Raw genomic sequence first — 12,830 nt, forward strand, 5'->3', positions numbered from 1 at the left:
GAAGGTCCTGAGTTCAAGTCCCAGCAACCACATGGTGTCTCACAACCATCCGTAAGGAGATCTGACTGGTGTGTCTGAAGACAGCTTCAGTGTACTTACATATAATAAATAAGTAAATATTAAAAAAAAAAAAAAACCAATGGCATCATGGAATTTTCCAGCCAATGAATAGAACTACAAAAGATCATCCTGAGTGAGGTAAGCCAGACCTAGAACCACAAACATGGTATTCACTCATTTATAAGTGGATATTAAACATAAAGTAAAAGACAATCATGCTAGAACCCAACTCAAAAGCGGACGTATGAATCTCACTGTGAAGGGTAAAGAATAGACATCATGGGTGAAGGTTGTGGTGGCTGTGGTGGTGATGGTGGGTGTCACCTGGATGGGGGTGAGTGGACAGAAACAGGAGAGGTTAGGGTAGGATGGAGTACTGGGAGAAACAACTGGAATAGGCAGGGGGGAGGGGACATCTCTGGGACAAGCTAGAAATCTAGTGCAATGGAAACGTCCAGCAATCTATGAGGATGACCCTAGCTCAGACTCCTATCAATGGGGGATACAGAGACTGAACTGGCCATCTTCTGTAACCAGGCAAGACTCCCAGTGGAGGAACTAAGACACTAACCCAGTCACAAACCTTTGACCTAAAATTTGTCCTACCTATAAGATGCTGGGGTAAAGCTGGTGCAGAAATTGTGAGAGAGGCCAAACAATGACTGATCCAGCTTGAGACTCATATCATGAGAGGCACCCAACCCTTGACACTGCCTAGAGGCCAGGACCTAGAGGCTGTATGCCCAGAGATCTAGGATAGAACTAAGCATGATTGACATTAAAAAAAAAAAAAAAAAGTCAATGAAATGATCCCTAATGATGTTCTGCTATACTCATAGACTGGTGCCTAGCCCAATTGTCACTAGAGAGGCTTCATCCAGCAAATGATGGGAACAGATGGTGAGACCCACAGCTAAACATTAGGTGAAGCTTGGGGAATCCTATGGAAGAGGAGGAGGGAGGATTGAAGGGGCAAGAGAGGTCATGGACACCATAAGAAAACCCACAGAATCAACTAACCTGGGTTGATAGGGGCTCACAGAGACTGAACCGCCAACCAGGGAGCCTCCATGGGACTGACATAGGCCCTCTGTACATATGTTACAGTTGTGTAGCTTGGTCTCCTTGTGGGACTTCTAATAGTGGGAGCAGGGGCTATCTCTGACTCTGTTGCCTGCCTTTGTGACCCTTTACTCCTGCTGGGCTGTCTCATCTTGCCTTAATAGGAGAAGAGGTGCCTAGTCTTTATGCAACTTGAGATGCTATGAGTGGCAGATATCTATGATATGCCTGCCCTTTTCTGAAGAGAGATGGAGAAGAGCGAAGGAGAAAGTGAAGACAGAATGTAATAAAACAAACAAATAAACATGAATTCCCAATGTGAAATGGGTTTAATAAAGAATATGAAATAACCCTGCATAAAACAAAACAAAAAGCCCACAACCAAAAGCATAGAAAATAATAGTCACCCTCTGACTTCTACAAATGCATCATGACGTGTGCCAACTCATGCACACATTAAAATAAATGTACAACTTTAAAAAAAATACTTACTAAATTTTAAAATGTTTTTAAAATTAAAATCCAACTATGATGAGAAACCAAAGATAGGAATTCCTGTTTCTAAGCAAATAAATCGATAAAATAGTACTGGGGGTGGGGGTGATGTGTGTGACAGACTTTGCAAACAGGACTGTGTTGGATCAGAATGTGCCAGCAAGATAAAACTATAGGTACACAAAGTGGTCAGATGGATGTTCACAAATATGAACAACTCCTTGTAATTCACATGATCAATAGGGCATCATCTAGGAGCCATGACACACATGTAACACAGCCTTTCTGAGGGTCCCTCAGAGAACACAGAAAATATAGAAAACCATGTAGGTAAATAAACAGGGCAATTGATTATACACAGGCAAGGACTTATGTCCAAAACTATTTGCCTTCATGAAAAAGGAAATACATGGAAGAATAGGAGGAGTACACACTTTTGTCACTCAACAAAGGCTAAAGCTCTTATAGCATGTCTATGCTCCCATCAAACAGAGAACTCTGTAGCTAACACACATGTAAAGGCTAAGTAGAACATACAGGAACCTGTAAACAAGTCCTGCCTCATCCTCTTCTCCAAAGGGCATGGAGAGACTCTATGGTCACAGTTGATAGCATCCTGAGAGACCAGCTAACAGTCGGGTTTGGTGGTCATACCTTCTGGTACCGGAATGGAGGCTGGCCCAGGTGTAGCTGTGTCAGCCCACGTATCCCATCCTCCTAGCAGATCTGGTTGGCTGGATGAAGCTATTACCTTGCTGGGCTCTGCTGGCAGATCTCCTAGAAGAAACCAGAGAAAAGCAGGGCTTGGGTTTACTATATGTGCTTTCTCAGTTCACATGATGGCTTGGGACCTCTCGCATCTCCAGGTATAAGCAGGAAGTAACCTGCTGGCCCAGCATACAATCCAAGGGACCAATGTGGCTAGGCTGCTGAGGCAGTACTTTGCTCTGACACCTGGTGGCTGATAACCTGAACTCACAAGATTGGTCATCAGAACTAGCTGGGCTCAGCCACTATCAGCTGGCCTTTTTCCTGATGGTCCTGAGGATGTAGCATATAGACATAAATCTGAGCAACAGAGGTCAGCAGACAACATCTTCATAGGACAGTGGTGACATTTATATGCTGCCTTGCTCTAAACCACCATGACAGGTAAAGGACTCATAGGCATATTCAGGAACTCCCTGGAGTCCAGAGCTAGTCCTTGTGTCCTCTGCTGGTCATGTACCCACTCCAGCACGGCACAGCCATATGTCATATTTTCTACCCACAAGTCATTTGGAGCAGTCAGCTGTCTCCAGAGTATACCCCAGACCATCTGTTCTCTGCTAGGAAGAAGAACCAAGCTTTCTCTCCAAGATTTAGCAACTTCTGCCTAAATGGGTCATGCCTGCTGCTCCCACATGTACACACCAATCTTTAGCTCTCCTGTTATTTTGTCATAAACCTGGACTCTTCTGTCCCCTAACCTGTCATTCCCATTTTCTGGTCCTTTCACTCCTAGAAGCTTCTGGCAGAAGTAACTGTACTAGTCACAGCCACAGCCTGAGAGCTGCAGAAATACCCACTAGCAGGGCCTGTAAGCAGCAGTGGGACCTGTTCAGGTTTCAGGCAACAGCTTAAGGAGACGAGAAAAAGATGACATTGTGTTCTGCTAGGCCTTGGGAAGCTCTAGACTTTGTGAAAGGCACGAAGAGGTATAAGTTAGGCCCAGTATCTCAGAGCTAAGTAGACAGAAGCCCTTATGCTCACTGCTCTATCCCCAAGCCCAATCTCCAGGCCTGCAGGAAGTAGGTGCTCCTAGCCTTTCCACACATAAGCTCGTGGCTTCAATGTAATAGTCATCATAGCCATACTTACCCAGGTGCAGGAAGGCAGTGCTACAGGATGGGGGTGGGGCACTGTGGGTGGATGGGAAGGCAGCTGAGGAAGCTACAGGGTCAGAGTTGAGAAACTCTCCAAAGAGATCAGGCTTGGAGCAGGGCTGGGTGTCTGAGTTGGATGACAGCAGGAACTGGTCAAATGGGTCCACTAGGAGACAGAGGCAAGGCAGGGACAAGCATTATACCTTGGCCTGCATCCCGGGAGCCTTGCTGCCCTGCTCTCAGGCCTCCACTTTCCTCAGCAAAGTGAACTCAGCCCACCCAGCAGCCCACCCAGGGATACATGGACCTTCCTACATCTTAGGACTGTTCCATGGATATAGCTTCACCTGAAGCCAGAGCTGGTTCTGGCTTGTGAGCTGAGACCATTGGAACTAATGCAGTCACATGCGGTTTCTACAGAAGGTGGTTCCCACCAGATGTCAATATAACAGGATGATCCTTTTTCTACATGGCAGGAATAGTTAAGCCTTGTTCATTACTACGAAGCCAATTTTCTGCATAACTGAAACGCATACCAGTGTCAGGGACTTTTCCTTGTAGGTTGCTCTGCAGCCCAAGAGGAGAAACTGGGCTTGCTAGCAGCAGTGGAGCCTCACCACCAAGCAGGTCACCAGGAGGCCCTACTTGAGCAGCATCAGATGGTTCAAGAAGGCAGCTCAACAGGTCAGTGTTGCTAGATGGGACCCCACAAGCCTGTAAGGGGGCAGCAGGCCTTAAGTCCCCCTCAGAGTGTAGCCCCAGGAGATCTACACCTTCTTCGGGCTGTACAGGCTCCTGTGGGGCAGCCAGCATGCCCACATCAAATATTAAGTCTTGCTGTCTGGTCCCAGCAGCCAGCCTTGGTGTATCTTCTCCAGCCCCTGGTTTCCTCTCCTCACTGGGGAATGAAGCCTCTTCTTCATCTGATACTTCACTTCCATCTCTGTCTGCAATCAGGACAGACTGACTCTCCTTAGGAGAGGTATTGTCTATACCAGTCTCTGGTTCTTTTTCCTCTGTGGAAAGAAAACCAATGGTTGGTTGACCCACATGCTAGAGCAGCTATGGGAGAGCAGAACAAGCTGACATAAGCATAAGCCTCAGCAGGGCCCAGGTTGTAACCTTACAGCCCACACCAGGACCCTCATGTCAACCACAGTGGGCTATCTTAAGCTTCAGAGCACATTTCTTGAGGTTTGAGCTTCAGAGACCACAATGGAGCCATAATACTGGCCTCTATCCAACAACACAGAAGCCCAGGCTCAAACAAGGTACATCTGCTAGCTTCTCCATCTCTATGGAAAAGACTTGGTAAAAGAAAGCCTAGTAGGGGACACACCATAGCATTTCCTGGGGAAATGTCCTTTCCTGAGTGGTAGTGGCATACCCTGGATTTTAAGTTAGGGAGCCAAGTGGTAGGTGAATCCTAGGTGTTTAGTTGTGTTAACTAGGCTATGAGACATGAGGAAGAGACTAAGATGCCTAGTAGAAACTGGAGGCAGTAAGAAATAAAGTAATTCCCAGGTGGGGATGTGATCAACCACCACCGTTTAGTTTATCCCTCTACTGAAGACCTTCCTCTGCTCCCCGTGGGCCTGGTAATGAAACTATGTATATAGGGACTTGGTCTGCAAATGACTTCAAGTCAATAACGAAATGAAATTGATACCTTGGGCTTTGTGGGCATGTGTGTGTACGCCCATTTGGGTGTGTGCATTCGTGTGGTGTGTGTGTGTGTGTGTGTGTACTTATTTCTGTGTTCAAAGAATTCATGCTATTCTTAGTTTGTGTGCCAGACAACAAGGCTAAATGTGTAGCTCAGTTGTAGAGGATTTGTCTGGCACGCATGAGGCCTTGGCTTTGATCCCCATTGACATAAATCCTTCTAAAACTGGCCAATGTGTAGGGCTACAGCCCCTGTAAGGAGACCTCAATCAATTCTGCTTGTCTCCATGAGATACCTGTTATCCTAAGTACCTGAACTCAGCATATGGCCCTTGCAGAATGCTGCAACAGTGTGGTTAATGCCAGAAATTAGTAGTGACAAGAGAGCTCAGGGTCCTGTGACAGACTGGACCCCACTGAAGAATGATTAGCTATGCCCTATGCCTACCCTGCCAATCCAGTGTGTGAAGAAAGTGGTTGGTGTCCGTACTGCTGCTCTGCGGTGAGTCCGACTCTGTGATCTCAGCCTCCGGAGACCCTGCCTCAGCATCATACTGAGCTGTGGAGCCCGGTTGCCGGGGTAGCTCCGGCTTCCCTGTCAGGAAAAGGCTGGCATCAGGCCACCAGTGCCAGGTACAACACAGGGCAAGGCACAGTCAGAACACAGGATACAGTAGGCCATAGGGGCACCTGCACCAGTTCCTTGAGAACAACAAGGTCTGGATATTCAGTGCTGTGCCCCATTCATGAACACACAGAGCACACTCATAGAACATATTACACACACACACACACACACACACACAAACAAAAACATGTATGTTCCTTTTAAGAATACTTATAAATTGTTCCACCTTCAATGTGGCATTCAAATTGTCATGTCCAGAGTATATGACCTAAGTCAACTTATGGTACAAACCTAACTTTGAAGGAAATCCTTCCCAGTCAGAGATTCATGTTAACCCCAAAAGTAGGTCAAGGATTCATATACTCAGAGAACAACAGGATTCAATACCAGAGCAGTGGTTCTCAACCCTCCTAATGCCACAACCCTTTAATACAGTCCCTCATGATATGGTGACCACCCCAACATAAAACTTTTGTTACTATAACTGTAATTTTGCTACTGCCGCGAATCTTAATGCAAATATTCTTGGAGACTGGTGTGCCAAAGGGTTGTGACTCGTAGGCTAGGAACCGCTGCTCTAAGGTTGCTTTTGCACAGCAAAGAGAATAATAGACTTTCCTGCTATGCCCATGTCTGGTGGCCCAGGCGTTTCATGTGGTTTATGAACTCATGAAGGGACCTCAGGATCATAGTGTCATGTCTTTCCCTTCCCTGGTATCAGAGCTGTATCTTTATCTAACAGTGAGTTTCCACTAATAAGCATAGAGCAGGTGGGGATGACCAAAACCAGGGGGAGAGGTACTGCCCAGCCTGAGGCAGAACTCTGTTCCTGTAAATCTTACCTAGAAGTAAAAGTAACTAGAATTGGGTTCCAGGCAAGTGCACTGAGAGCCAGGACACATCTTACCAAACTTAGACAGAATGTCCTGCTGCTCTTCCCTGTTGGAAAAGAGGATCTTGGGGTTTAACCCCCTTAGGCTGGTATTCTCCCAAGGTGGAGCTTCTCGGCTGGGCCTGTCTCTAGGCTCCACCTCTACTTCCAGGTTCACCTGGAACAGATCTGGGTACTTCTCTTGAATATCACAAGCATCCAGGTCATATCTACAGGCAAAGAGAGAGAATGAGTGAGTATGGCCAGGGTGTATCAGAAGTCCTTCAACATCCACAGAAAGGATCAGAGACAATAGGAGCATAACCATCCTTACCCGTGGAACATGGGGACTTGAGCAGGGCTGATGCACACACGACTACTGCCCTGCTTCCCTAGTGTCAAGGAAGGGCTTCCCTGTTGATGTGGTAGAGTACTCAGTACTGTGTTGGGAAACACAGAAGTTGCTATGGGAGGCCAGGTGCTCAGAGTGACCACAGAATAACTGCCATAGCATAAATTCTAAATCCAGAAAAACAGGAAGGCAGGTTCCACATAGCAGACCTGTAGCCTGACCGGAGGCCCTAGGCCCCACCCCTTACCTCCAAGTAGACACATACTACAGGCACTTGATTGGTTTAAATCAGGTACACTGAAATCTTAAATAAATTTTTATAAAAATATGTACACTTTGACAAAAATACCGACTATTAGGTAATCATAAATCTAAGACTTCCAGGATTTAACCATTATAAGCTAGAAACAAGGCTTGCTGAAGGCTCAGGGAGGCAACCTGGGCAGTGAGAAGAGGGAAAAAAAGAGGGGAGGCCATGGGGTCTTCAGACACCAGAGGAATGTGGGGAGCAGGGGAGGCTGGGCTAGGCCACCCTGCAGGCACCAACTTTAGCCATTTTAGAAACTGTTCCCATGTGGTAGTTCCACACTGCTCCAAGAAATCCTACCTTCTAAACACTCAGAGTCAAAAACATACTCATTTGCCACCCAATATCTTTTACATTATACTAAGTTTTGTACCTATCAACACCACTGCCAACAAAATCTAAGAAACACATATAGCAATGGTGATCCACTTTCAGGGGTCTCCCGGGTGTCAAGGGAGGCCACATACTCTTGGTCCTAAGGGAGCCTCTGAATCTGTGTGATTCTGTAGTTACCAATTACCACTGTGTAAGGAAAGCTGGGGAGAGCAAAGTGGTTATGTGGGTGGCAAAGCAATGGTTCACTTCATTTACTATTATAAAAAGCAGGCAGATGAGCCCGCAATGTTTTAGACCCCTACTTTACTACTTCGTGCCTAGGATGCGACCCTCTGCACACTGGAGAGCACAGCACAGGGCAGAGCAAGATGGCTCTGTGACAGGGGTTTTCCCTCCATGTGTATCTTTCCACTGGGATATAACTTAATAACTACAGCAGCTAGGCTTATACGCAGCTGATGGCTACAGGGAGGAGAGGCTGAAACTTGCCATCAATGAGGATGGAAGAACAAGGCAGGAGAGCCCACGGAGAGTGTTCTGTACACTTGGCAAGCTCAGCCTCTAAGGCAGGTTGATGAGTTCTGGGGACAGGTCATTTCTTACTTCCCTGCCCAACTGACCTTGAGACTGCCCAGCCTAGCCAGCAGGGCAGTGAGGGCACAATGAGGGTGTGTGAGCAGTGGGGTAGGGAGCTGGGTTTCGAGTCACAGGGCTTCAGAGGCCCTGGAGGCTAGATACTGGTATGACTAGGCTCCAATGGGAAGTCAAGGGGATTCTCACACATGTAGTATCTTGTAAACAAACTTCTGATTTGCGTCATGACTGTAGCATAGTATGATGAAATCCCTCTTGGACCCTCATTCAGTCACAGGATATCTCAGATCTCCTGTGTATCCCACGACCAGATTGACTCACTCAGGCTCATCTGATGGTGGTGTCCCAATTCTTTTCTACCACTACAGTCCAGCCGCTCTGTAGAGCAATCCTGCTGCATATGTATGTATGCTTCTCTTGTCAATGCTCTTGCCTTACTGCAGGCTTATATAGCCAGTATACTCAAATAAAACAATTTTCTGTGGTCTGAAGTGTCCCCCAAACTTAAGCAACAGTGGACACTTCAAAAAAGAGAAATCAGGTTTTTTTTTTTCCAGTTACTGAGGTTTGAAAAACTGAAGTTATTGTATAAAAGATCTATATAATGATTTGCTTACTTGTTCTGCTTGCCTCCCCCCACCACCAAAAAAAAAAAAGAAAAGAAAGAAAAAAGAAATGACATCAACTGTAATTTATCCATTCTGTGATTGGGTATCCACAAATATATGGATGGTCTGCTGCTGCCTCACTGGCCCTTCAGCACACTACACCTCTACACTGCTATCTCTCAAAGCATTTCACCTTGTCACTGATAGTAATAGGTCTTTAGCCTACATTTGTATGGTAGGTTCCATCACTTTTAGCCTTTTATGTCTTCACATATATACTTCTAAAACTTGGCTCCTATAAACTACACACATTTGAGGTCTAATTTTTAGCTGGGTTGTTTACTTAACAACTCCAATATTTTGTATATCTGGAATCAGACCAACACACTAGGGATGAACCTGTTGCTGTATTGCTTGTCTTCCTTCCATCTCTTTTGGTTCTGTTTCTTCCTTTCTTCATTTTGATCTTACCTATATTAAATTATATTTTGTGTTCCACATTTCATCTCCTCTATCTTTATTAGGCTCATTATTGCTTTCTGTGGAATCGTAACATACTTCCTTGACTTGCAATTAACACATTGCTGACTTTCAGGCCTCAGAGCCTGAGAGATCATTTCATATCTTGACTCTTTGGTGCTGCTGTTAGGTATTTTACTACAAACAAATCTCGTTCTTTCTTTTTCCCTCCCTCACCCCCTTTTATATTGGATAGGATCTTTCTACACAATCCTAACTGTATTGGAACTTGCTATGTAAACCAAGCTGGCCTTGAACTCACACAAAGCTGACTACTTCTGCCACCCAAATGCTGAGACTTAAAGGTGTGCACCACCATTTCCAGTTCCAGACAAATCTTAAATCCAATGTTAATGAATGATTTCCGATGTGTTAGGTAGTGAACACACACTTAATTTTACTCACTACAGTGAGCATCCCAAATTTCCTCATGTCTTATAGCTAGTTTCAGGCTTGCTTCTAGTTTGTTCTGTCTGCCCTTTGGTACTAAACTGCCTCTCTCTGTTTCCCTGAACACATTTGCTAAATTAATCACACCATACAAGGTCACTTTCCCTAGATACAGAATCTTCATACTTCCATCACTCCTAAGATGATACTGCCCTGACTTCTGGCTACTAGCCCTTCAGTTCATTGACAGATGTTAGCCTTGCCACTATGACAATCATGACATCTCCCTACCAGGTGCTTTCAGCAATTTAACTATGTTCTGAAGCAAGGGTTTCTCTTTTTGTTATTTGCAAACACTGCGCGGTATGTACAGCCCTGACACCTCACTGGCAGATGTTGGCTATTTTTCCTGGAGCTGAATCTGCTCTTCTCCTTTGCCTTCAGACCTGGCATTTATCTGTCTTTTTAGATCCAGTCTTTCTTCACCTCCTCTGTGCTCAGTCTAAAGAATATATCTTTACAATAAACTGTGACTGTTCTGCTGCCAAGACAATTCCCACATTCTTCATGTCAGCTGTGTTTTCAGTTCTAGAAATCTTATCTACCTTGTCTCCACATTCTAGGTCTGCTGAAATGCTCCATTTTCACCTCTGATTTATTTTTAAAAATTTATTATATTTTAATATATTTAGTTTGTTTGTGTGTGTGTGCATGCACACAAGCATTACAACCTGAATTAAGAAGTCAGAGAATAACTTGCACAGGCTATTTTTCCTTCCACCCTATTGGTGCCTATAATCAAACTCAAGTCATCAGGCTTGTTAACAAGCACCTTTATTTTCAGAGCCATCTTGCTGGCCCTCTTTGATTTCCTGAATATACTGTCTTGATCCATTTTCTGTTGCTGTAATAATATCATAACTGATTCAGAGGAAATAAAGGCGTATGCTTTTCATGGTTCTGAAGGCTGAGAGGTCGGAGACTGGGGCTGTATCTGGTGAAGGTGTCTTGACTGGCAGAAGCACTGTAGGGTCCTAGTTGGCTCTGGGCCTCATATGGCCAAATACAGTGTCCTATCCCAGGCTTCTTCCTCTTATATAAACTACAGTCCTATGTTCATGGCCTCATTTAATCTTAAGAGCCTTCCAAAAGCAAGACCCAGACAGCATAGTCAGATGAAGTCACCAGGCCTCTTAATAACTCTCAATGGGAATTAAATTCCAGCATGAACTTGGTGGAGGCATTCAAACCACTGCAATACTAATCAGAACTATTAAAAAATTTTGTTTATTAACTCTAATACCTGAATCATATAACTCTTCTGCCTCCATTTTCTTGGTCTTCAATCATTTTGTCTTTTACAAAACAAAACAAAACAAAACAAAACAAAAAACTGACCATGCTTCTATGGTGGTTAAAACTACAGAAATTACTGTCTGCAAGAAAAAGAATGAGGCACCTGCAATCTCAGCACTTATGAAACTGAGGCAGGAGGATCAACATGCCTGGGTAACATAGTTGGTATGAGTCTAAGCTACAGAGTAAGAGACCGTGTCTCAAACAAATAAAGAGTAAGGCATTACTATCAAAAAGATACAAATGCAAGAGATTAGCAAACATCATATATACACCTACATGGTCTCCTGGAGTTGTGACCTGTGGTATGCTCTGTCTAGTGCTTCCACTGGGGGAATACAAAGAACAAGAACACAACATGCCAGGGGGCATATCCCTGGTCACTCTCTGCTCATGCCTGGAACCCTCATTTCCTTTTACCCAGGGCTGACGAATGTGCTTGATGATGGGGAGAGTCCACCAGCAAGACCCACACAGGTGAGTCTGAAAATAGATCATGATGCTTATAGGCTATACCAACAACCTTGAAGTGGTCAGTGATGCCAGCTGTGTACCACAAGCTAGAGCCTATTGCTAGAACCCAATATACACATCACTATCCCACAAGTCCTGTCACCTAAGGAGTCATTCTTCTGTAGTGTTTGCTCCTATGTTTGTCTGTAAAAGCAGACCAAGTTTCTAGAAGGTAGGACCAGAACATTATTTCCCAACTCTGTACTGAGCAAAGAAACAAATATAGCGTAAACTTTGCTACACCACAGGTTATGCCACATCCAGACTTAACTGGCTAAATTCTATAAAAAAAATGCATAAGGTCAGTCCAAAGGTATCAGGAACCAAGTGGGAGCTAACTTGGGTCCTTCGTAAACTGTGAGGGACAGGAAACAAACAGGCTCAGGGCCCAGGTTCAGCTTTACAGTCAGCATCACGTGGTAGGTCTCTCACTTGCTAGCCTTTTTTTTTTTTTTTGACTGACCCATATGCATGTGTTCAGCTAGTGGTTCTGGGTACCTGTCCCTCTCCAACAGCAGCACAGTGCAACACCAACATACTTTGCAAATTTCACAGTGGTTGCGTTTCGAGGCACGAAGCCAGTGTGGAACTGGATCTGGAACATTTTCATGGACGCCATCTACAAGAAGACCAGCAGGAGAACCCATTGAGAGTGCATACTAACTAACTAACTCTGGATCAGAGTTCTTCCCCAAGAATATAAGCTGCCAGATTGGGTCCAACTAATCTGTTCTCAACAGAATTCAAGGACAGATAGGGTAACACTATCTGGAGGCTGGGCCCTGCCAAATGCTTGGTGAGAGTAGAGAAGATGCCTACGTAGGGGCTAGAGCAGCTTGGGCTGAGGCAGGAGAGGTGCCGAGACTAAGTACAGACAGCTCTTTATGAAGATTACAGCTTATGCTCAATGGGGAAATTCTGGACCTTTCAGGCTAAAACCCCCTTTGCCCTGTGAGCACTGAAGACTGGCACAAACACTTATGGAACAATAGCTTATAGCTCACTGGGTCGTAAGGTCAACGCAGAGGCCAAACCACACAGTACCACTCACCTTGGCCTGCAGCCTCCCTCCCAATGTGGATCTGGCATGGTAAATGATGATGAGCACATCTCCTTGAACTGTTATGCCCAGGGGGATGACAGCCTTGCCATCCTCAATTTTAAATTCCCTAGAACACATTGAGACATTGGCTTATGTAAGTATAAACA

At 45.0% G+C, this 12,830-nt stretch overlaps 1 protein-coding gene across 4 annotated transcripts in view; it reads right to left on the minus strand.

Annotated features, from left to right (window-relative positions):
- Nucleotides 1-12,830, minus strand: part of Gak (cyclin G associated kinase) — a 63,520-nt gene that overhangs the window by 12,491 nt on the left and 38,199 nt on the right. For all 4 annotated transcript variants that reach the window (XM_085836990.1, XM_021161777.3, XM_085836992.1 and 1 more), the window contains 7 exons: nt 12,673-12,790; nt 12,161-12,240; nt 6,683-6,876; nt 5,596-5,742; nt 4,019-4,498; nt 3,478-3,648; nt 2,272-2,394 (listed from right to left, as the gene is read on the minus strand). In XM_085836990.1, the coding sequence (XP_085693116.1) occupies nt 2,272-2,394; nt 3,478-3,648; nt 4,019-4,498; nt 5,596-5,742; nt 6,683-6,876; nt 12,161-12,240; nt 12,673-12,790 (1,313 nt within the window). The remainder of the gene's footprint in view (nt 1-2,271; nt 2,395-3,477; nt 3,649-4,018; nt 4,499-5,595; nt 5,743-6,682; nt 6,877-12,160; nt 12,241-12,672; nt 12,791-12,830) is intronic.

The sequence above is a fragment of the Mus caroli genome, unplaced genomic scaffold (genome assembly GCF_978045245.1).
Source record: "Mus caroli unplaced genomic scaffold, Mus_caroli_1 scaffold_4, whole genome shotgun sequence".
NCBI lineage: Eukaryota > Metazoa > Chordata > Mammalia > Rodentia > Muridae > Mus > Mus caroli.